The sequence below is a fragment of the Gracilinanus agilis genome, chromosome 1, assembly GCF_016433145.1.
Source record: "Gracilinanus agilis isolate LMUSP501 chromosome 1, AgileGrace, whole genome shotgun sequence".
Lineage (NCBI taxonomy): Eukaryota > Metazoa > Chordata > Mammalia > Didelphimorphia > Didelphidae > Gracilinanus > Gracilinanus agilis.
The window spans coordinates 272,290,948-272,316,445 of NC_058130.1; the positions used below are offsets into that span (position 1 = coordinate 272,290,948).

At 36.4% G+C, this 25,498-nt stretch overlaps 2 protein-coding genes across 9 annotated transcripts in view; one reads left to right on the plus strand and one right to left on the minus strand.

Annotated features, from left to right (window-relative positions):
- AP3S1 (adaptor related protein complex 3 subunit sigma 1) overlaps positions 1-25,498 on the plus strand; it is a 120,098-nt gene that overhangs the window by 56,458 nt on the left and 38,142 nt on the right. For 7 of the 8 annotated variants that reach the window (XM_044661890.1, XM_044661896.1, XM_044661918.1 and 4 more), the window contains exons 2-3: positions 8,490-8,581; positions 13,186-13,297. The exons of the other annotated variant lie outside the window; for it this stretch is intronic. In XM_044661890.1, coding sequence (XP_044517825.1) covers positions 8,490-8,581; positions 13,186-13,297 — 204 coding nt within the window. The remainder of the gene's footprint in view (positions 1-8,489; positions 8,582-13,185; positions 13,298-25,498) is intronic. 8 annotated transcript variants of the gene reach the window in all.
- Positions 215-1,191, minus strand: LOC123235739 (glyceraldehyde-3-phosphate dehydrogenase-like). The gene is made up of 2 exons (XM_044661945.1): positions 953-1,191; positions 215-364 (listed from the first exon to the last, which is right to left on the minus strand). Exons 1-2 carry the CDS (start codon positions 1,145-1,147, stop codon positions 215-217), a joined length of 345 nt encoding a protein of 114 aa, XP_044517880.1. The 5' UTR covers positions 1,148-1,191.

Sequence of the window (25,498 nt, forward strand, 5' to 3'; positions counted from 1 at the left end):
CCACTACAGGGGTGCCTGAGGCAGGGATGTGAAGAGGGCATGGGATCCCCAGCACAGGGACATAGGTTATTATGGATGTGGGCTCCCCAGTGGTGGAACTACTCTTTTTTTGGCTGGGGATGAAGATCCATCATGGCTTTCCACTTTACTCCTTGGTGGCCATGTACTTCATGAGGTCTACTACATGGTGGCTGTAACCGTACTCGTTGTCATACTAAGAAATGAGCTTGACAAAATGGTCTTTGAGGGCAATGCCAGTGCCAGCATCGAAGGTAGAAGAGTGGGTGTCGCTGTTAAAGTCACAGGATACCACCTGTTCCTCTGTGTAGCCCAAGATGCCCTTCAAGTTCCCCTCTGCAGCTTGCTTCACCACCTTCTTAATATCGTCATATTTGGCAGCTTTCTCCAGGCGGCAGGTCAGATCCACCACAGACACATTGGGAGTAGGAACATGGAAGGCCATGCCTGTGAGCTTCCCGTTCAGCTCAGGTATGACCTTGCCCACAGCCTTGGCGGCACCCGTGGAAGCAGGGATGATATTCTGGGCGGCCCCACGCCCATCCCGCCACAGCTTGCCAGAGGGGCCATCTACTGTCTTCTGGGTAGTGGTAATGGCATGGACTGTGGTCATGAGTCCTTCCACAATGCCGAAGTTGTCATGAATGACCTTGGCCAAGGGGGCCAAGCAGTTGGTAGTGCAGGAGGCGTTACTGACGATCTTGAGGGAATTGTCGTATTTCTCATGGTTCACCCCCATCACGAACATTGGGGCATCAGCAGAAGGGACAGAGATAATGACTCGCTTGGCTCCACCCTTCAAGTGAGCCCCGGCCTTTTCCGTGGTGGTAAAGATGCCAGTGGATTCCACAACGTACTCGGCTCCAGCATCTCCCCATTTAATGTTAGCGGTATCCCGCTCCTGGAAGATGGTAATGGGTTTTCCGTTGATCACCAGCTTTCCATTCTCTGCCTTTACAGTGCCCTTGAACTTGCCATGGGTGGAATCATACTGGAACATGTAAACCATGTAGGAGAGGTCAATGAAGGGGTCATTGATGGCCACAATTTCTACTTCTTTGCAGCTGAGTGTTGCCCTGGTCACCAGGCATCCAATCCGGCCAAATCCGTTGACTCCGACCTTCACCATCTTGTCTAAAGGATGCGACTGCAGCAGAGGATTCTGGCAGCGAGCTTGGGAGAAGAGCTGAGAGCCCTCTCCCTTTTTAAAAAAACATTTCCTTCTGTCTTAGAATTGATACTAAGTATTGCTTCCAAGACAGAAGAACAGTAAAGGTTAGGCAATTTGGTTAAGTGACTTGCCCAGGGTCTGAGCTAGTGTCTGAGGCAGGATTTGAATCCAGGCCCTTCTTACTTCAGTTTTGACCCTCTATCCCATAGCCACCTAGTGCCTCAGGAAGGTGAGGAAAGGGGGAAAGGAGCAGCCCTCTCTGGAATGCATGCCATAGGTTTGCCAAGATGGATCTTGAGGATGTGTTTTTCAGATTCAGTTTAACCTTTTATTTCAATGGTTTCATTATTGGGGGAAGGAAGAACCCAAACTTTATATACAAGACTTGACTCCTTTATCACAGAATATTGGTTCCATAGTGAACCTACATTGTAGATAGCCAAGAAATACATTTATTCAAACAGCAAAATAGAAATTAGAGAAATTATACATAGGAGAATATATATCAGATTATATAAAGGAGCCCTCCCATTGGGATTCAGTTAACTCAGCTCGGCCAAGAGAGATAGTCCTGGATCTCACCCGAGAGGAAGTTCTCTAAAGTTTCTAGTATAGCAGTCTGGAGATAGGGACGTAATGGAGACTGTCAGCTCCTTTCATGTTCTTTCCAGAGTTCTTTTTTTCAGCAACCTGAAGTGAAGCAACCATCTTCCAACATCTTTCTTGAAGCTGGAAACCAAAAGTGCCCAAAGGCCAAAGAAGGTCCAAAGACTTGTAGAGATTCAAGACGTCTGAAGATAACTGAAGGGATCTCCTCTTTCCCTCTCTTGACAATTCTGCCCTGACCTTTGTGCAGGGCAGGGGCAGGGCAGGACATGGTATTCATCTCCACTAATGAAGAGAGTGCTCCTTAGATTAGTGTTACATATGACTAAAGATTTATTCTTATTATTTTTAGACTTCATTAAGGTATAACATAGAAAACATAGTTTGAAAACAGTAGAGTTCATGAGTACTAGGAATATTTGGAAGCTACGGAAATGTATTTAAATGACAAATTTGTTGGTTCCTTATAAAACTTAACCACAGTCGTAGTCAATTCAAATAAGACTTTAGACTTTCTTCTGTTGGGCCTTGTAGAGACATAGGCAGTTGCCTACAGCCATCTCTCATGGATATGGGATAATCTGATATGTGAAGTACTGAGAAATCTCTGAGTGAATGTGAACCTTTCACTATACGGAGCTTTATAGGCAAAAGATTGGTTTAGGAGAATATAAAAAGTTAAATTAAAAATTCATTCCATTAATACACTTTTTTTTGGTAGACCTCATGAAACCTGTGCAAAGTGTTCTTTTAGAAGTAAGTCTAAAGGGGGCAGCTGGGTAGCTCAGTAAATTGAGAGTCAGGCCCAGAAACAGGAGGTCTTGGGTTCAAATGTGACCTCAGACACTAAGTAGCTGTGTGACCCTGGGCAAGTCAGTTAACCCCCACTGCTTAGTTTTTACCTCAGTTTTTATTAGCCAGTCTAAAAGACTTTGTTCTTCTTGGAGACTAGCTTATATTTTTCCCCCCTAAAGTTGACTGTACTTTGTTCTTTTGGGGGGTCAAGCCAGGTTAGTAATTGCTGTTAATTGATGCTATTATTATCCAAAAAGTTGCTTTTTAAATAAACTATTGTTTTCTTGGTACTCTCATTGCTCTAAAGCAGTGATGGGAAAACTTTTTAAAGAGAGGGCCAAAGGAAAGGAAATTTGTCTGTCGGTTTCTAAGGCAACTCTTTCGATGTTTCATTGTATTGTATCCTACTCATTGTATTCGTCAGATTAGGAATAATGTCATGTGGCCGAATAGAACATTTCAGGGGGCCCCATCTGGCTGCAGTTTACCCATCACTGCTCTAAAGGGATAGGTATCTAATTGGTAGTACCTTAATTCTTGCTGCCTGTTGGGGAATAAACCAACATTGCAGTTTTAGGGTGGAATATACACCCCAAAAAGTCCAGAAAGAAGCCACTAGTTGGTACACTTAGAAAAACCACCATTCTATGACAGGAACCTAATTGAATTGGTTCTAAATGGGCTTTGGAGAACTCCTTATGCTTTCTGCACTAAGTTTCCCTCAAATCCATAAGAATATTCCTTTTTCCGTTAATGAGGAAAAAGTCCGATAGGCAAAGATACTTCAATGAGACAGAGCCATACTTTGAGGTCCAGGACATCTTGAATGACCAGCCATTGGCTTTTATGAGTTCCCCCATTATAATTTTTAAAATGTATTTTATTTATATTTTTATTTAAAATTTTTATTACAATTACATGTAATAATAATTTCCCACATATGTTTTCTGAACTTATAAGATCCAAATTGTCTTCCTCTCCCTTCCCTCCCCTGTCCTGGAGATGATAAGCAATTTGATCCCCCATTATATCATTGATCTGTTAGTTTAAGCATCAAGAATCCCTTCTGACCTATGGCCATGGAATTATATGATAGTTCAAGTGGAAGGGAGTAATGTCCTGAACTAAGATGATGGCTGAATAAATGGAGAGCAGAAAATGGGTGTGAGCTGTTCTGGAGATAGAATCAACAATACTTAGAAAATGATGATGAGGGAGGCAGCTAGATGGCGCAGTGGATAGACAGCCAGGCCTGGAGTTGGGAGGTCCTAGGTTCAAATTTGGACTCAGACATTTCCTAACTGTACCACCTTATGGAAGGCAAGTCACTTAACTCCAGTGGCATAGCCCTTACTGCTCTTCTGTCTTATGACTGATACATGTATCAATTCTAAGACAGGTTTTAAAAAAAAGAAGAAAATGATAATGAAGGTAGGGGGAAGAATTCAGGGTAATTTTTTTTTTAGGGTAATTTTTAAGATCGTGGAACCTTCAACAGAAGTAGGGACATTACTAGAAAAGAAAGGCTTAGGGAGAAAGAGGAGTAACTAGAAAGATAGTGTAGTCCTGAACAGACATAGGGATTGTAAGAAAGGAAAAGTTTTGAGGCATGGACACCTGAAATTTTCTCAGTCCTTGTTTTTTGTGACCTTTTTGCAACTGCCCTGGTTCTTCTCTCTCTATCCTCTACTTATAATCTTATCAACTCTCATGAGTTTAGGGACCATCTTTATGAAGATGACTTCTAATTGGTTTCCCTGTATCCAGCCTCTTTTTAAAAAATCTCTTTTCCACACAGCTTCCAAATCGATACTCCTAAAACATAAATGATCACATCATACCTCTTCTCAGCAATCTTCAGTGCCTCCCAATTGCCTCTTGGAGAAAATACAAGTTTCTTATTTGACATTTAAACTTTTTAACAATTTTGCTTTAATTTGGCTTTCTAGATTTATTTCATATTAGCACCCCTCAACATTTTTTATGTTTCAAACTTTTGGACCAGTTTACAATTCCCTCCATGACCTGTTACTATATGTTTAAGGATACAGTCCTCATTTCTTCTCCTTCACAGACTCCTTTCCTAACATGAGTCCTAAGCTCAAGTGCATCCTCCTACATAAGGGCTTTACTGATTCTTTACTCTGGTGTCCTTCCCCCACAGATTGCTTTATATTTCTTTTATGTATCTTTCATATTGATTTCCTTGTGTTCATGTTGCTTTATGCTTCAATAAAATAGAAATTCCATGAAGGCAGTATTATTTCTTCTTCTTCTTCTTCTTCTTCTTCTTCTTCTTCTTTCTTCTTCTTCTTCTTCTTCTTCTTCTTCTTCTTCTTCTTCTTCTTCTTCTTCTTCTTCTTCCAAAATTTGTTGACTTTTATGTCTTTTGCGAAAGAATAAGGATGTAAGTGACCTCTCCCCACTCTTGTGTGAATGAAGGGGGGAGAGGTGGTGAGAGCAGAGCCCAACTGCTTTTATGTTCAAGTGCAGTTAGGCCTAGTTTGGGATGGCTCATTCCATCCTGATATGATGTGTTTGCTTGAAAAAGCAGTTGCTTTCAGGTTGTGGAGAGGGAAGAGAGAGCTTTAGCTAAAGTAAAAGAGTTAGTGGAGAATTGATTATTATTGTGGAGTGAGAATGGGATTAGAGTATATATTTTTTGTTTGGTGGTTTTGGTTGTAGTAGTATAGGTCCAGATCTCTGATTTCAGTGAGGAGGTGGCAGTTGGAAAACTCCTGATGTAGAAATTCTTTCCAGCAGTTTATATTGGGAAACTCTTTGCAATTTAGTTTTAGAGAATTGCCTTGAGCATAAATCAAAGACAGTATATAGTCAGAAGCAGGACCTGAGCCTAATTAGGTCTTACAGACTCCTAAAATGACCTTTTTATTCACTCTGCAGACTGCCTCTCAGAATATTTATTAGATTGTGAAAATGAAGCTTCAGTGTTTCATAGTATCTTCCTAAGATTACTTTTTTTGAGGGGGTAATTTGATCACATGCTTTAGTTTGCACATCTGATCTTCTGAAGACAGGTACTTAGTTTTAATCTCATAGTCCCAATGCCCATGTTATCTGAGTGTAATATGGAAATGGTAGGGTGGAATTCCTGCAAGATACAGGGTCAAGCCTCACCCAGAATTCCAGGGGACCCCCCCCCCGGAGAACTCTGGGTGAGGGGCAGTTTAAAGCAGTTCAAGGGCAGTTGGTTCCTGGGGGTTGAGGTGAGCAGATATCTCTGCTTGCTGATTCCAGTGAGCCATTTTGGTTCTTCTCTGCATTTTGCCTGTTTAGCTGAGTTAGACCTTTCCTGCAATAGTGTTTTGTTACCATTTAGTTATTTTAGATATTAGAAGTGATAATTATAGGCTTTGAGGGCAAGCTAGATATAAAGTCTGCCACTCCCTCCTGAGGGGGAAGAGGCTGTTTTACCTTACAGTTCAGGGCTTCCCAGATCTTATCCTAATCCTTGAAAGCCTTCCCTTCCTTCCCCTTCCTCTTTTATCAGTAAAACTTCATCTTTGAGGTAGCTGTGCCTGGCTATTTATTTGGGAATACTCACTTCCTCCATAAAGCTTGGTTCCTTTCAGTTGCCAGCCCAACAAGTCAGATCCTTGTTCTGTCCCTGATAGCTACTAGACATCAAGCTTCTCCTATCTTCCCTAATCAAACCTGTGGGAAATAAGTTGAGAAAGTGAACAGCTTGAGGGGATTAGCCTTGCTCACCCTAGCCAGTGTATCTGATCATCCTCCATTTTTAACTGATTCCAACTGCTTGGTGGGAGGGGTGAGAGTAACTACTTACTCCTCCCTACTCACTCAAGCTTGTGTATGTGTGAGGAGTGAGTCCTGCAGGTTTCTGGTTTCTGACCAACACTTCAGCTTCCCAAATATCTCTGTTAGATCAACATAACACTGAGGTATGGATCACAACCATGAATTTTGCACTCTGTGTGTGTGTGTGTGTGTGTGTGTGTGTGTTTGAAAAGAGGTCATCTAAAAAGCTGAAAATAAATGGTTACCAAACAATATATTCAATGATGAAACACAGAAAAGCTTTAAAAACAGACAAACAAACAAAAAAACAACTCATACCACCTAATATGATACTAAGTATTGGTTCCAAGGCAAAAGTTTGGTTAGGACTGGGCAACTGGGGTTAAATGACTTGTCCAGGGTTAAACAGGTAGGAAGTATCTGAGGTCAAATTTGAATCCAGAACTTCCCATCTTCAGATCTGACTCTCCATCCACTGAGCCACCTACCTGCCTCCACAGAAAAGCTTTTAATGAAATCAATTTTTAGAGCAATATATCTTTTTCTTTTAGTCTTAATTATTAGCATCCTTAATCTAAATCCCCAAGTCTGGATTACATTACACTTTCTATATCACCTTAAATTAAAGTTGGTAATCAAAAGTCTTTTCTAGAGGTTTGTAGTCATTCTTCAGGTTCTTGGCCTAAAATCCCAAAACATCCAGTTATACTAGAAAGAGTTTCTCTGGCTCTTCCCAAATGAAGTAAAGGTAATTAATTGATTTGTCTTTTCTAATGCTTCATCTGCTTTAGAGCCATGTAAAAGAAGTAAAGGAGAAATTACTATAGTGAGGGTATATATGTTTGGAAATGTGAGAATCTTTTGACTCTCCCCTCCCCAATTCAGTAATCTTTTTTCTTTACTCATTTACAATTTTTTTTTCCACTTCCTTCCTTGAAGGACTTTACTCCTCTCTCAGGGGTTTTAATTGCATGCACATGTAATGATCAGAGCTTGGTATAATTTGCTTTGCAGTTGGCAAATTAGTAATAGCTAATTTTGTAAACAGTTTCTGAACATAAACCAGATACTGCTTTTGAAAACTTTTGGCTTATGGAGGGAACTCTGCATTTATAGTCAGGAAACCTGGATTCTAGTCTGTGAATGTGGTATAATAGAAATAGAAAGTGCCAAAGTTGGATTCAGAAGACTTGGGTTCGCCTCTTGTCTAAACTCATTGAAAGTAAGAGCTGTTTAACTCTCTTTGTTCATGACCTTATACTAACCTGGTGAGGATAGAGACAAAAGCAAACCAGCAACTACCCTTGAAGATCACACTGAGGACTAGGAAGCTTCCAGTGCCCCCTAGCTGTGCTCCTATAGGCTAGTAATTTCACATGCCTGAATCCCAGTTTTCTCATCTATAAAGTGAAGATTACTCAATACTTGCACTGCCTACCTTACCTTACAGGTTTCTTGTGAGGATTAAATGAGAAGTTCTAAGTAACATATTTTGTAAACTTGAAAACACTATAATGCCACTACTTTGCCTTTGTTTTATCTTTTAGTTTCCTTGTTAGTAAAATAGAAGGGATAGATCTTGCAACTTTAATATTCCATTATTTTCCCAAGAATATAGTTAAACTTATTAAAAGGAGTTTTGACATTAGATAATTTTTTCTCAGTTGAATTTTTTCACTGAAAAGCCTTCATCATTGGTTCTTTTGGGTATTGATTTAAGTTCCATAATTACTTTTTTTGAAAAAAATTAAATCGTTACCTTCCATCTTAGACTCAGTACTAAATATTGTTTCCAAGACAGAAGAGAGGTATGGGCTAGGCAATGGGGGGGTTAAGTGACTTGCCCAAGGTCACAAAGCTATGAAGTTTCTGAGGACAGATTTGAATCCAGGAACTCCCATTTCTAGGCCTGACTCTCAGTCCACTGAGCCCACCTAGCTGCCCCAATACCTTACCTCTTAAACTTTTTTTTCCCAGAGAATCATCTCTTGGGAGGCAGGAACTTGATTGCAAATTGATCTCACAAGTTAACACTGATAGTGGTTATTAATGTTTACAATTCAAAAAATGCTACCAAATGTGAGTCTTATCTCAATATATGTAAAATATTCTCCCCCAGAGTGAAGATACACAGCAACAAATCATCAGGGAAACTTTCCATTTGGTGTCTAAACGAGATGAAAACGTTTGTAATTTCCTAGAAGGAGGCCTGTAAGTAAACTATTTAATTAAAATATCTAATATTTTTTGAATACATGAATCAGTCACCAAGAATTTATTAATTGCCTCCTATATACATGTATTGCATTAAGCACTGGGTCTAATATAAAGACGAAAATGAAGCAATTCTTCCATCAAAGAAGGACCATATATGAGGTTTTGAGGGAGTGGGGAGATACTGTATTCATTCATAAATAAGCACATACAAAATAAATACAAGGTAAATTTTTTTGGAGGGAGGGCATTGGAGCTGGAGGTAGGGATCAAGTCTGAAAGGAGAGAAACTAATATAAGAGGTGGTTTGGGGAATAGTCATTGCAAAGACAAGAGATAGAAAGTCCTGTGAGAAACATCAGGGCCAATTTGTCTGACCTATCAGTGTAAGAAAGTGAGTGATATATATGTAAATTTCTAAAGGTGGGTTGGGACCAGTGTGGCAGTGCTTTAAAAAAAACCAGAGGAACTTACATTTGATCCTAAAGGCAATGGGAAAAGCTTTTGGAGTTTATCAAATAACATGGTCAGGCAGCTAGGTGGTGTAGTAGACTGAGTACTGGGTTTGGAGTCAGAAGACTCATCTTCTTAGGTTCAAATCTGGTCTCAGCTATGTGACCCTGGGCAAGTCACTTAACTCTGCCTCAGTTTCCTTCTGTGCAAAATAAGCTGGAGAAGGAAATGGCAAACCATTCCAATATCTTTGCCAAGAAAACTCCATTTGGGGTCATGAAGACTCAGACATCTAAAATGACTGAAGAACATTAGCAACACAGTCAACTTCTCTTTTAGGAAAATCAGTGGGCTCAGTGTAGGCTAGTTGGAGAGAGGAGAGACTTGATATGGAGAAACAAGTTGGGAGAATATTGTAGTTCAGATAAGAGGTAATGAAAGCTTGAGCTGGGTTGATGGTGAATAGATAGAATGAAGAGTGAATTGTGAAGGGGGAAATTACATGATTTGGTAACCGATTATCAGGATACTGTGCCTCTCTAATTTAGACTAATTGGGGAGGAGAATTATAATAATAATTATGACAAACATTTAAATAGCCCTTTAAGGTTTGCAAAGCACTTATATATTATCTCATTTGATAATTACAAGAACCCTATGAGTTAAGTAGTATTTTGTTGTTTAATTATTCAATTGTATCTGACACTTTCTGACCCCATTAGGAAATATTCTTGGCAAAGATAATGGAATAGCTTGCCATTTCCCTGTCCATTAATTAAGGCAAACAGAGGTTTGCCCAGTGTCACAGAGATTTGTGTCTAGGGTCACATAGCTAGGAAGTGTCTGAAATTTGAACCTAGGACCTCCAGTCTCCAGGTCCAGTACTCAGTTCACTGAGCCACCTACTTATCTACATAGGTACTGTTATTATCCCCATTTTATAGAGTAGAAAACTGAAGCTGAGAGAGATTGTGACTTAGCCAGGATCATTCAGCTATTAAATATTCAAGGTAGGATTTGCATATGGGTCATCTTTACTCCAGGTCTTACCTTCTATTCATTGGTTTACCTTACTTTAAAAAGTTTGAATTAAAAAAAAAAATTTGTAAGAGCGTGCAGTTTATCATTTTGAAGTCTACAGGAAACTGAGATTTAGAAAATAAAGTCTTTCCAACTGAGACCTTGACATCCTATTTCAAAAAAATTACTTATCTTATTTTTAATATTTTTCCATGTTTACATGATTCATTTTCTTTCCCTCCCTTCTTCTTTTCCCCCTCCCAGAGCCAGCAAACAATTCCACTGGGTTGTACAAATGTTATCACTTGATACCTATTATTTATTTTTGCTATAGAACAATTTTTTAAAGGCTAAACCCCAAATCACATACCCATATATACATGTGATAAATGATTGAAATTCTATTTTTAACAGGAATAGATAAGATGGTTTGAAGTCAGCTTATCAGTTGGTAGAGACCATCAAAACTCTTTTTCCTTATGTGGGGTTTAGCCTTTGTGATCTTTGAGGACCCTGTCAATGCTATTTCTTGTGGATACTTGTTTTCTTCTATTAAAACTGTTTCTTTACAAGCAATTAATTAAATATTTTTCTCTCTCATCTTAATTATGCTGTTAGCTTTTCCTATTAAACTATCTTCTCATAGACAAGATGAAAAGGTGGCTTTAGTCAAGCCCTTTGATAAATGTTCAGAAATTCTGTAAATTTGTAGACTTAGCAATATAATAGACTTTAGAGTTTATTTTATGAAAAAGTTACATAAATTTTATTACTAACATCAGACGTTCCTACCCTGACAGTCAGTTTTACTTATGAAGGAATTTTAGCATTTTTTTATGCATGAGTGGATAAATGGTTAATCTTTTGACTATTACATATTAACGTATAATAAACCTATTAACATCATTTAACCTGGAGCTCCTAACTCACTTCACTTTTCTGGGTGTCAGATTTTCCCTCTTTAATATACAGATACTGGACTAGATGGTCTTTATCTAAGATCCTTTCTTGCTTTTGAAATTTAAAATCCTGTAACAATATAAGCAAATATACAACTAATCTCTCCAATTTGTCACCTAGTCCAGTTCTGACACCTGTCTTTAGAAATCTACTTTGCTGCTCTTTCTTTCAATGATAGGGGAGAGGAAGTTTGGAATAGAGGAAAGAGCTTTGAAATTGGAGTGAAGGATTGTTGTGGTTCAGTTGTTTCAGTCCTGTCCAATTTTTTGTGACTCCATTTGGAGTTTTCTTGGCAAAGATATTGGAGTAGTTTGCCATTTCCTTCTCTTAAGTGATTTTACAGATGAGGAAACTGAGGTAAATCGGGTTAAGTGATTTGCCCAAGGTCACACAACTACTAAATGTCCGAGGCAGGTCAGATTTGAACTCAAAACTTCCTGATTCCAGGCCTGGTGCTCCATCTACTGTACCACCCAGCTACCCCTGGAGTGAAGGGATCTTGGTTCAAATTCTGACTGCCACCATGTGACCTTAGTCAAAACTTGATCCACTTCTCTGGCCTCAGATGAGTGAGTGAGGATTGTGGATGATATCTAAGGGCTCTAATTAATTTACCATGTGTTACCAAGAGCCAGTTTGGATTCTTAATAAAATTGTAGAACTTTCCCATCATCATCTTTTTATTGAGTGTTTTCAGAGGGAAAAATAGGGTTTGGCACAAGGTTGGTGTAGAATAAATACTTCATATTTATTGAATTGAATAGGATTATCTTTGCATATTCATTCACATTTTCTGTTTGAATTTTACATTTAAAAATTATACTTGAATTGGAATCATTCTTTTGTAACAGTGAAACTATAATAAGATTTGGTAGAGTACTGAATTCGATATCAGGAAACCTGAGTTTTTTAGTTTGTTTATAAATTCCTTACCTTCTGTCTTAGAATGGATACTAAATATTGGTTCCAAGGCAGAAGAGCATTAAGGGCTAGGTGTTTGGGGTTAAGTGATTTGCCCAGGATCACACAGCTAGGAAATGTCTGAGACCTGATTTGATCCCAGGACCTCCCATCTCCAGGACTGGTTCTCTATCTACTACTGCCCTGAAACCTGTGTTATGAACTTGTCTCTAAAAGAAAGAAGATTGGTAGTAAGTCACTTAATTTCAGTAGATTTTAGTATCTTTCATTAGTAACTAGGAAATTAGATTAACTTCTTTAGTTCTAAAACTGATTCTTCTTAGTTGTATATTTGTATTCATATAAAGCTATTATAAAGTATCTGAAGTTAACATTTTATTACTGTTAAAAATATTGATTTTACTGCCCAATTTTACTGTTTTCACGTAATCTTATTCATTTCAAAGCTGAAGACTAGATCTTACTAGAGTTAAAATATGCATCTACTTCAGAAAATAAATTTGTGAAAAAGAAGAATAAATCCAGCACTAGGGACAGATGTTCACTACCTCTAGGGGTAGTTCATTCCTTTTTTTTTTTTTTGGACAGTTTTTAATTGTTAAAAATTGAGCCAAAGTCTGCCTACAAGTTGGGCCTTTATTCCTCATGACAGCCTTTCAAAAATTTGAAGACAGCAGTCATCTACCTAGTAAAATGCAAAATGGCTAAATTCTTTATGAAAAATGTTTCAAAGGTATTTTAATGAGATAATGTTAGGAAAGGACATTTTTAAGTATAGTATTTTAATGTAATATTTGCTAGAATAATAATTCCAGATACCTTTTGATGAAAATCAATATATGTTGAATATTAGTGGAATAATTATAGGAAACATTTCCTACATTAAGAAATATTGCCTCATTTTTCCTCTAGTTGGTAATTTGCCTTTAAGATTTCTGACTGGAAACCATCTATAGTTCCAACTCTTGCCACTGGAATTCCTGTGAATCTTTTTCTATATTACAAAATTATGTTTAAGAAAATGCTTTTTTTTCCCCTGTAGTTTTTCTAAGCAAAAGGAAATTCATTATTGAATTATTTCATGAAATAAGTGCATATTAAAAATTCAGAAAGCATAAATGAGATTTCTATTGGCAGGAGTTTTTTTACATAAAAATATTTTACTCTGAGATTTGAAATTGCCTGAACTGATGAATACATGTCTTGTATTCCCTCTGACATTTCAGTTTTTTGTCTTTGTTGTTTAGGCTAATAGGTGGATCTGACAACAAACTGATTTACAGACATTATGCCACATTGTATTTTGTCTTCTGTGTGGATTCTTCAGAAAGTGAACTTGGCATTTTAGACCTAATACAAGTAAGTTGCTAATAAAGTTCTTGTTGTAAGTGATAATTTTGAAATTTTTCTAAAGACTTACCTTATGTTTCATAATCTTCTTGAAGATTATTTGTTACATATGAATAAAATCTATACAGTAAATTGTGCGTTACTCTTTACTCAAAATTATTAATGTGAAACCAGAAGTAAGGTATTTTGAGCAAGTAAGTCAGTCAAGTTTAAAATATGTTCCTTTTAAGTATTTGTAAACTTATTTTGAGATGATTCAAAAGAAGAAGAAAAATCACTTCATTATTGGGCAAGTATGAAAAAAACCACTGTATAATTGCTAAAAACAATTTAAAAAAATGTTTAATTAGTGTTTGAAAGGTTCATGAAGGAAAAAAAATACCATACTTGCCCTCTTAAGATAATGATACATGTAAAACCCAGTGGAATTGTGTGTCAGCTAAGGGGGATTAGGAGGATTTCGGGGAGAGGGAAAGAATATGAAATATGTAACTATGGGAAAATATTCAAAATATATTTTTTTAAAAATTAAAAAAAAAAGAAATTCCCAGAAATATAAGTCAAGTTGAGGGGGGGCGGGAATTTAAGACCTGAATTTGAAAAGACTGCTTTACAGTATGATTTTTAATGATGACTGCAAAATATCTTTAGCATCAAAACCATTAGATTAGTTAAGAGATGGATTGAGCAGGATTGCTTGGTAGACAAGCTTCTGGTTCTGCTTATTTATGAGTCAATTCATCCAGATTTTCCCAGGTGTTTCAGAAACTGTCTCTTTCATTATTTTTTAAAATGCAATGATATTCCATTACATTCTTATACCATAATTTGGGCAGCCACTCCCCACCTATTTTTATAGGTCTTTGCTATTTTGGAAAGACTCATTGGAATTATTTTTGTAACTTTGGGTCTTTTTAAAGTTTGAATTTTCCTTTATTTGAACAAAAAAACCTATTGTTCCTAAGAGTGACTTGAATGGTTGGATTATGGCCAGGAATTTTTTTTTATTAAAATTTTTTACTTTTTTAAATTTAATTTTTAAATTCAGTCACTCCATTTCCTCCCCTCACCATGCAAGGCATCAGCTAGAAAAATATATAGCTTTTGTCTTTTCACTTCTCAGTTTATTCTCTGGAGGGTAAACACAAGTTATTTGAGGACTATTAAATCTGTAGCTGGAGACAGTGTTCTCATTGGCTCTATTCATTTCACTCTTCATTATCTCATGTGGTTCTTTCCAAGTTAAAAAAAAATTAATCTGCTCATCATTTCTTATAGTGCAGTCATATTCCACCACAATCATATTCTATTTGTTTAGCCATTCCTCAGTTGATGGACATCCTCTTGATTTCTTCTATGACAAAGAGAGCTGCTATAAATATTTTGGAACTCATAGGTTCTTTTCCTTGTTCTTTGATCTCCTTAGGAAACAGACCCAGTAATAACTAAAGCTATATACAGTTTTATAACTCTCTGAGTGTAATTCCAAATTGTTCTCCAAAATGGTTATGTCCATAGCTCCAGCAACAGTATATTAGTGCCTCCAGTTTTTTACATCCTTCCAACATTTATAATTTTACCCAATCAGATAGATGGGTGTGAGATGATATCTCAGAATTGTTTTGTTTTGCATTTCCTATTCACCTATATGGTTTGATTTCTTCATCCAAAAATGGTCTATTTATATCTTTTGCCCATTTACGAATGAATCTTACTTCCATAAATTTGCCAGTTATCTCTGTATTTCAGATATGAGACCTCTGAGAAACTATGAAAAATTTCCCTCAGTTTCCTACTTTGCTGCTAATCTTAGCAACATTTGTTTTATTTGCAAAATCTTTTCAATTTAATGTGCATAGAATTATCCATTTTATATCTCACGATGCCCTCCATATCTTGTTGACTGATATATTCCTCTCCTATCCATAAATCTGATAGTTAATATATTCCCTATTCTTCTTATTTACTTAGGATATTTCCTTTTGTGTACTTTCCTAGTGTGTAAACTAGATCATTTATCCATTTTGATCTTATCTTAGCAAATGGCGTAAGATGCTAGTTTATATCTAGTTTCTACCAAACTACTTTCCATTTGTCCTTTCGATTTTTGCCAAATAGTGATTTCTTAGCTGTTTCTTAGCCAGTGCCAGATAATTTTAATAATTACTGTTTCATAATACAGGTTAAAATTTCATACTGCTAGATCTTCTTCTTTTACATTTTCATTAATTCTTTTTCTAGTCTTGATTTTTTATTCTTTCAAATGAATTTTTAAATTATTTTTTCTAGCTCAATAAAATAATTTTTTGGTAATTTAATTAAAATCACATTGAATAAGTAGATTCATTTAGGCAGGATTGCCATTTTGATTATATTGGTTCTGATCACCTGTGAATAATTAATATTTCTCCAATTATTTAGATCTGACTTTTATTTCTATAAAACATATTTTATAGTGATATTTATGTAGTTATTGGATTTGTCTTGGTAGGTGTACTCCCAGGTATTTTATTCTATCTCTGATTATTTTAAAGGGAATATCCTTTCCTATTTCTTCTTGCTGCATGTTGATAGTCATATATAAAAATACTGATGATTTATGTGGGTTTATTTTATATCTAGTTACTTTACTAAATTATTGATAGTTCCAACTAACTTTTTAGTTGAATCTCTAGGATTTTCCACATATACCATCATATCATTTGTAGAAAGAGTAGCTATATTACTTCTTTGTCCATTCTAATTTCTTAAATTTCTTTTTCTTCTCTTATTGCTATTGTTAATATTTCTAATATTAAATAATATTGGTGATAATGGGCCAATCCTGATCTTATTGGGAAGGCTTTTAGCTTTTCCTCATTAGAAATAGTACCTGTTGGTGGTTTTAGGTAGATGCTTAATATCATTTTAAGAAAAACTTCATTTATACCTATGCTTTCCAGTGTTTTTCATAGCAGTGAGTATTATATTTTATCAAAAACTTTTTTCTATCTCTATTAATACAATCATATTTTTATAAACTTTTATTATTAAGATGATCAATTATGTTAATAGTTTCCCTTATATTAAACTATCCCTGTATTCTTGGTATAACTCCTGTTTGGTCACATTGTCTAATCTTTGTGATGCATGGTCCTTTTCACTTTTCATCTTTTTAAGGGTATAGACTTGAATGACATTGCTGGATCAAAGGACATAACTTTATCTTTCTCAGCAAGTTTTAAATTGAAATCTGCTACAGACAAATCTGCTTCCTCTATATTTGCTTCCTCAACAGAATTATATTTAAATCTTCCTTTTGCTTATAGATTAAGACAGAAGTTTATTTTTAGTCATACTGTGTGTTATTTTAGTTTTGCAAGTTGCTATGTACCATATAAACAATGAATTTTATAGTTGATTGCTTTAAGTCTCTTTATGTTATGCATGTCTTAATTAGACATGATAAAATATTTACAAAGTGTAAAAAAAACCACATCAATATTTAATGTTTGGTTTGGATATTTATAACCATTCATGGTTGCCTCAATTTATTTGTTATCTTAAGCTGATAATAGTGCTGGAGTAGTTCAGTGGATAATTCTGATTTTCTTAATTATACTTTTCATTAGCCAATACCTAGTTACAGTTGGGAAAAAAAAAAGATCGATCAGACTTTACCCTACAAGTCTTTTACTTGGCTTAAGGGATATGTATGAAAATTCGTAATCCAAATATGACTTTTAAAATACCCAATATCTCTGGACCAATTACATGTAAAAAAATCTGGTTTGGATTTTACATGTGTAATCATGTAAAACAGTTCCCCATATTTGTCACTTTGTAGAAGAGGTCTCAAACAAAAAATAAGGAGAAAGAAAGTAAAATACAGTATATTTCAGGCTGCATTGAGATTCCATTAGTTATTTTTAGGAGAGCAGATGGTACTTTTCATCATGAGTCTTTGGGATTGTCTTGGATCATTGAATTACTGAGAATAATTAGGCCATTCACAGTTGTTCATCAAAAAAAATATTGCTGTCACTTAGCTCACTGTTGTGGTTCTGTTCACTTCACTTTACACCAGTTCATGATAAGTTTTTCCAGATTTTTCTGAAATTATCCAGCTCATCATTTCTTATTAGTACAAAAGTAGTCCATCACAATCATATACCACAACTTGTTCAACCATTTCCCAATTGATGGATAGTCCCTCAATTTCCAATTCTTTGTTACTACAAAAAGAGCTGCAATAATTGTTTTTGTACAAATAGATTGCTTTCTGTTTTTTTTTATTTCCTTGTGATACAGACCCAATAGTATTATTATTAGAACAAATGGTATGCACAGCTTTAGTTCCATATTGCTTTCCAGAATCAGATCATGACTCCAACAGCAGTGAATTAGTGCCCCAATTTTGCCACTTCCCCTCCAACATTTATCATTTTCATTTTCTGTCATACTGGCTCATCTGACAAGTGTGAGGTAGTATCTCAGTGTTGTTTTAATTTGTATTTTTCTAATCAAGTGTGAATTAGAGCATTTTTTCATGTGATTAGATGGCTTTGATTTCTTCTGAAAACCACTTGTTCATTTCCCTTGACCATTTATCAATTGGAGAATGACTTATATTTTTATAAATTTGATTTAGTTCTTTATATATTTGAGAATGAGATCTTTACCAGAGATACTTGCTGCAAAACATTTTCCCCAGCTTTCTGCTTTCCTTCTAGTTTTGGTTGCATTGGTTTTGTTTGTACAAAACTCTTTAAATTTAATATAAAATTGATCCATTTTACATCTTGGTTCTAAATTCAAGGTTGAAATCTCTTTGACCTTGCCTTAGGTACTTAACTCTTATGCCCTTTAGTTTTGTCATCTGTTAAGGAAGTTGGTTTACTTGGATGCAAGTAATGCTTGTATACAATCTGACAAGGTTGATGAGGTGATCAAGTGAGAGAATATACTCACAGTACCATGTAACTTTAATGTGCTATATGTTATTATTTTCTTAAGCTTGGCAAATGTAGAGCCAGCCTCTAGGTCAAGAAGATCATGCCTAAGTCACAAATCTGACACATAGTAGCTGTGTTACACTGGGCAGGTCATATAGTCTGTTAGTGCTCTAGGCAACTCTCTTAAGATTAAGTTGCTGAAAAGGTGCTGAACTGCATTAATATTGGAATTTTCTTCACTTGGGAGTCCCCTATTCCATTGAAATCACAGATCCCTTCTCTTTCCACAATCTGTATAATCATCACAAAATTAAAATGAGGGGGGGGCAGCTGGGTAGCTCAGTGGATGGAGAGTCAGGCCTAGAAACAGGAAGTCCTAGGTTCAAACCCGGCCTCAGCCACTTCCCAGCTGTGTGACCCTGGGCAAGTCACTTGACCCCCATTGCCCATCCTTACCACTCTTCCACCTATGAGACAATACACTGAAGTACAAGGGTTTAAAAAAAAAAATTAAAATGAGGGCAGCCTAATGGACCCAGTGTAAATTTCTCAAAAACATGCTTCTTTTTTCTGCACAATACCTGGCATAACCATCATTAGATTTACTTTGGTTGAGTCGTTATCCTAGGAAGGCCATTTCATATGCCATTTCATAAGGAAGTCTAGGACTGAGCACCAAAGTTTTCACATACAATTTTGGATGCAAGGAAGGGAAAGAAATGAGGTTCAAGGCATGGAGGTATATGGAGGGCAGGTCTAGGACCTTCAAAATGCTTCCAAGGTTAAGACTTTAATTACAGGGCCCTGAAGGTAAACTTTTCCTGCTTCAGCATTTATCTTAAAGAAGAGAAACATGCAGGATTCCTTTCTTCTTTTGTCACCAGAGATGTTCCACATGGTGGGGCAGCCATTTCACCAGTATTCCACAATTTTTTTTTCATGGTATCAGGTCAGAAGTTTTTTTTTTTTTTTTTTTTTTTTGACATTTACTTTCTGCCTTAGTAATAACTTTTATGACAGAAGGGCAAAGGCTAGGCAACTGGGATTAAGTAACTTCCCCAGGGTCACACAGCTGGGAAGTGTTTTAGACCAGGTTTGAATCCAGGTTCTCCTGACTCCAGGCTTAGTGCTCTATCTACTATGCTACCTAGTGTAAGGATGGGATTCGTGCTCTCTTTATTCTTATACTAGCTACCCACAGTTCAGGGGTTTTTAACCTGTGGACCATGAATTTGTTTTGTTTTTAAGTATTTTTATAACTATATTTCAATATAATTAATTTACCTTTGCAATCTGATATATCTTATACATTTAAAAAATTTCCAAGAAGGGATTCATAAACTTCACCAGACTTCCAAAAGAGTCCATGGCACAAAAAAAGTTAAAAACTCTTGTATCAGATACTATTTTTCATTGTGTTTGCTTGTATAGTAGAAAAGATTCTTACTATCTTTTACACCTTGAAGACCATGTGGTACAATGGAAAGAAGATTTGAAGTCAAAAGACCAGAATTCAGATTTTACCTTTGTTTCTTAATACCTCTGTAACCTTGGTAAATCACTCAACCTCTCTGGGTCCCAGTGTGCTCATTAGTAAAATGAGAGGGTTGAATTGGGTGACATCTAATGTCCTGTTTACACAATAAGGATTCAGAACTAAAAAGAAATTCCCAACTTCTAAAAAGGTTGGCAAAGGGATAGTATAGAGCAACGATCTGCCTAAATATAAATGTTGTATTTCTTCTGAAATTTATTGATCTTTAACTTTATATTTCTCTTTCGCAGTTTAGATTAGTAAAATTTAAAATTAATTCTTTATTCACTACATTAAGTGACTTTAAAGCTATTTAAAAATGAAACACTAGAGGGTGCTATTTACCACATCATTTCTAGACTAGAACTAGTTTGATGTTTTAGTTGATTCCTTTTAGTTCCTTTTGATAATTCTGATTGTGTAATAATTGCAAGAAAACTGAAGCCCTAAAGGCCTTGAGATTATTTCTCACATTTTATTAGCCTCTGCATTATTTGTTTTTTGGTAGCTTTTGCCTTAGGCTAGAATTGTTGTTCCTCATCTTAAACGTTTAACTTTGTTTCTTAAATACCAAATATAAAACAAATTTTAAAAAAGTTTTTTGCAGGGGTTCTGTTTTAATTCAGCATTTGCCATAATCTATTTAATTTTTTTTAACATACTATGTTCTTGTAACTACAGTGATATTTTTAAAATAGTAGTTGATTAAAATGTTTTATTTTAAAAATTATTTCCAGAATTAATTTTCTTATCTAAATATAGCCTTTTCCAATAGGCATGTTGTAAAAAGTATTTGACCCTATGATTTAATAGTTGTTTTTGTTGATATCTATCTTCAGTAATTTTTATAAGTACATTACCCATCTAAGATAGACTACTAACAAATTTAATAGATGAAAGAATACTCTTAATTTACTACTAATAAGAGAAATGCAAGTCAGAACATCCCTGAGTCTTCATCTCACCCCTAGAAAATTGGCAGATATGACAAAGGACAGAAATAGTCAATATTGGAGAGATTGTGGGAAAGCACATTAATGCATTGTTAGAGCTATAAATTTGAACAGCCATCTGGAAAGCAAAATAGTCAAAATATATATACTATAATGTATAAATATATGTTAAATATAAACCTAGAGAGTCCACTTTTTGGTATATGAGAACCAAAAAGAAAGAAGCTCAACACCAAAGCTTTTTTTTTTTTTTTAAGTTAAAAAAAACTCTTACTTTCTGGCTTAGAATCAGTACTGTATATTGGTTCCAAGGCAGAAGAGTGGTAAGGGCTGGGCAGTAGGGGTTAAGTGACTTATCCAGGGTCACACAGCTAGGAAGTCAACTATTTTTAGATTGGTGATATGATATGCAGAAATGGGCAGCCATTTTCTGTAGGTACAAAATAGCAGTTTGCCACTTTGGAACACAGAACCTGGCAAGGCATCCCAGGGCATGTGCCAAGGTGACAGTTAAGGACAGGGTATAAATTGATGTCCACAAACCCCTGAGGCTTCACTTCTTTTCTCTCATCACCTTGGGTAAGGGAGGAGGTGGTGGCAAACTGGGCCCTGGAAGGTTTGGGAGATTGGATTAGGCAGGCAGGTAAGGACAACCTTCATTGCTAGCCAAATCAGTACCTTATTGGCATAGCCAACAACCTTTAAATCAAGCAAGAGTGAACAGCTAACTTCAAGAAACAACAGTGTCTGACTTGGGGGCCCAGCAGCCTCTGGGCTCAGCAACAAACAGTAACAGAGTTGGGGACAGACCCCCCCCCAAGGTCTTCCCTTACTCTGCACCTTAGGAACAACTTGTGCTTCAATATTTATTTTAGTCTTAATAATTAGGCAAGATCATTTAGGGTACCTTCACCCATTTTCCTTCCCCTCTTACCTATCCTCAGTTGATAACAAATAAACCCTGTTTGATCCTAAAGCCTAAATATTCTTTGGAAACCAACTTCTTACCTTAGTGACAGTAACTAGTTTCAAGCAGTCAGATCTGGGTAACATCTCTAACTGGCTATAGTCTTTTCCAAGTCAGTGGTAATCCTTCACTTCAACCTAAGGTTTCAGGAACTTACATCTCTACTTCCTGGTTACTGCTACCAACTGCCTGCCTGGATTGGTTTCTAAGGTTTTGTGGTTTAACAAAGAATCGTCATTTTTAAAGGAGGCTTAGCCCAGCTGGTGTGGGAACAAAACCCATACTCACATCTTGCTGTGTTCTGAGTCTCTCTCCCTATTGAGCAATCATCACTAGCATCCTGAGCCCCCCACTGCTCATAACAGTAGGTAGTATTTATTAAGCCTTTATAATATGCAGACAAGGTTGAACTCTGTGGTTTATAAAGACAATCCTACCCTCAATTCTAATAGGGAAGATAACACTTATAGGGGAACTATAAAATAGAGGGAAGGATGGGTGCCCACATGAGGGCAAGGCTTTTGGAGAGAAAGTAGAGAAGATGTCTAGAGAGAGAATTGAGTCAAGATTTAGTGATCTTGACTAGGGACTCTCATGAAATAGTGGTTGGTGCTAGGGACTCACTAATTAGGAGAGTGGACTTCAGGGTAGACATGTCTCCACATTGGGAATACCACTGGCAAGAAGGTGGAGGGGAGTTAATTTGGGAGTGAAATGTTACTGTAGCACTCTCTGATAACAAAGGACTTGAAACAAAGTTGATACTCATCAGTTGAGGAAGAGCTAAACAAATTGGGGCATGTGAACTCTTGGACCTTGTTTCATTATCTGTTTTCTAAGTAATGTGACCTCTGAAATGCATTAAACTGGGTAAGTTTCCAATAAATTTCCCCTCCTCCCTCCCAAAGTCATGTCCCATGAATCACAGGATTCAGACCTGGATAATGCCATACACATCACCTAGGCCAGGAGCTCTTACCTTTCTTTGTGGCATGGACTCTTTTGGTGTTTAGTGAAGTCTATGGACCCTTTTTCAGAAGAATATTTTCATTTATTTATTTATTCATTAAAATTCCCAGATATCTCACTCTCTCCTTGCCCTCCCTGTTCCATAGAAGGCATCACCCAAATACAAATATGCATAAATTATTTCTTTTGCATGTCTATTTATCATTTCTTTCTTTGGAGGTGGACATTTACAAGTTATTCTTGTAATATATACAGCTAATTGTGTAGCTGTATATAATGTTCTCTTGATTCTACTCCTTCCATTCTTCATAATTTCATGTAGGCTTTCTAAGTTATAAAAAGTAACCTGCTAATCCTTTCTTAAGAACAATGTTTTTAAATAATTGAAGGAAATAGCAACTTTCAATTAGAAGCTTATGAAAATGAAGATGTCTCCCCCTATTCCCTGCATCCAAATTTGTAGATGTTTCCATGTGCAGGGAACAGAACTCTTGGTGTAATCCATTCCTTTTATTTTATATATGAGGAAACTGAGGCCCTAAGGGGCTAAGTGACTGCCCAAAGTCACAGAATTGCCTAATAGAACAACTAAGAAGCAAGGGAAGAACTTAGAATCAATACTAAGTATTGGTTTCAAGGAAGAAGAATGGTAAGGGCTAGGCAATTGGGAGTAAGTGATTTGCCCAGGTTCACATAGTTAGGAAGTGTCTGAAGCCAAATTTGAACTCAGGACCTCCTGTTTCCAACCCTGGCAAACTGTGATTATATTACCTCCCCTGGGTCACACACCTACTAAGTGTCTGAGATTAAATTTGAACCTGGGTCATCTTTACTCTAGTCCTAGTGCTCTATCTACTGTTCCACCTAATAGCTCACTAGATAGAATTTGTGGGCAAGATTTTTTTGTGTGCTTTCTATGCCTCTATATCCTGAATAATCCAACCTCAAATATATTTGTAGCATTTTTTTAATATTTACTATAAAAATACTAGCATCCCAGTGAGTCTGATGGATTTTTCTGTTGTCCATTGCTTACCATTATTTTTCTCATTGTTTTTATCACCAGTACTAATCTTTGTTTTGTTCAGTAAAAGGGAAATCTAGAAAAAATTTTGCTTTACACTTACAAAATTTTCCTGTTTGATAGTTTCAACTAACTTGTTAGTTGAATCTTTAAGTTATTTGCAGACAGAGATAGTTTCATTACCTCTTTGCCCAAATAACTGTTCTTAAGGATCTTTTGTGATGGAGAGATTAGACTTGTTTGGTTTTGCTTCAGAGGGTAGCCATAGTACCAAAGAGTAGAAATTACAAGAAGACGGATTTTTGTTCAGCACAATAACCAACTCCTAATGATTAGAGCTGTTAAAAATGGAATGGGGTTGTAGCTGGGTAGCTCAGTGGATTGAGAGTCAGGCCTAGAGATGGGAAGTCCTAGGTTCAAATTTGACCTCAGATACTTCCCAGCTGTGTGACCCTGGGCAAGTCACTTGACCCCCATTGCCTACTCTTACCACTCTTCTGCCTTGGAGCCAATACACAGTATTGACTCCAAGATGGAAGGTAAATGGAATGGATTACCTTACCTAGTGAATTCTCTATCATGTATAATCTCCATGGGAAGCCTGGACCTTAGAATCATAGATTTATGAAATAGACCTTAGAGATCTTCATTTATTAAGAGTGAACATTACAACTAACATTGTAGATGGTGATTTGTGTGAGGTCTCTTTTAATTCCACAATTAGAAAATTTCCTATCATATCATGCTTTTTCTGGCTCATGTCTTTTGACTCTATCCAGATGTCACTGCATGCTTGGCAACTTTTTCTGGCACTGGTTGCGCCTTCTTTCATACCTCAAATTCACTGGTTTTGGTGGAGGAATTGGAATGCTTCTTGTTTCCCATTGCTACTTTCTAACTCTTTCTGCCATTATCATTCAGCAACCTATTCTCTTTTGAAGTTTACTCAGTCTAGATTTAGCACCCAGTCCAGACCCCAGTGCCTCTTATCTACCAAAAGATGTTTGATGGCGTTCTTCTTTTTCTGCCAGTGTGTTCCTCTCTTTGGTCCACAGTCTCTCTTTCCACCCCAATTCCTGACCTGAGTCTAAAGGACTTTAATGTATATGTTGGTGTTCCCTCAGTTGCTCTAATCTCAGCTCTCTTGACCCACTCCTCTGTTCCACCTTAGCTACTCACAGGAATGGTCAGTCTTCATTGTTTCATCACTCATAAACATTGTAATTACTAATCTGGAACTTTGAAGTTATTTGTTTTCTGAGCATATTCTATCATTCTATCATTTCCTATATTTTATTACTAAATCTGCACCCCAATCCCCTTTTCATTCCCTTTGCGCTGGCTGACCCTCATACCTGAAATGCTTTTCTTTCTCACATCTGCTTCTTGAACTCCTTGCTTTTTAAGACTCAGCTTGAATGTTACTTCATGAGTCTTTTCTCATCTCCCAGCTACTAGTACCTTCTTCTCTAAGGTTACCTTGAAGTAACTTTGTATGCATCTTGTATATACTTATAGATGTAAATGTTATCTCATCCATTGGAAGTTAAGTTCCCTAAGGGCAGAGATTGTTTTGCTTATAGCCATAGGTGAGGTATAACAGATTGAATAATCTAAACAAAGGGTGGTTGTGCTGTGTTTTGGTTTCGTGTATTCTCTATTGTGTATTGATGGGCAAAGGCTCACAAATATGTTTTCAAAATGGGGAAAATCAGAGTTCCTTCAGTACTAGTAGATCTAGATTATCTCCTAACAGAGGATTTTACATATATTAACACTTAACTGCATGTTGTTTGAATATTTTTCAGTATTATACATTTAGATTCAAT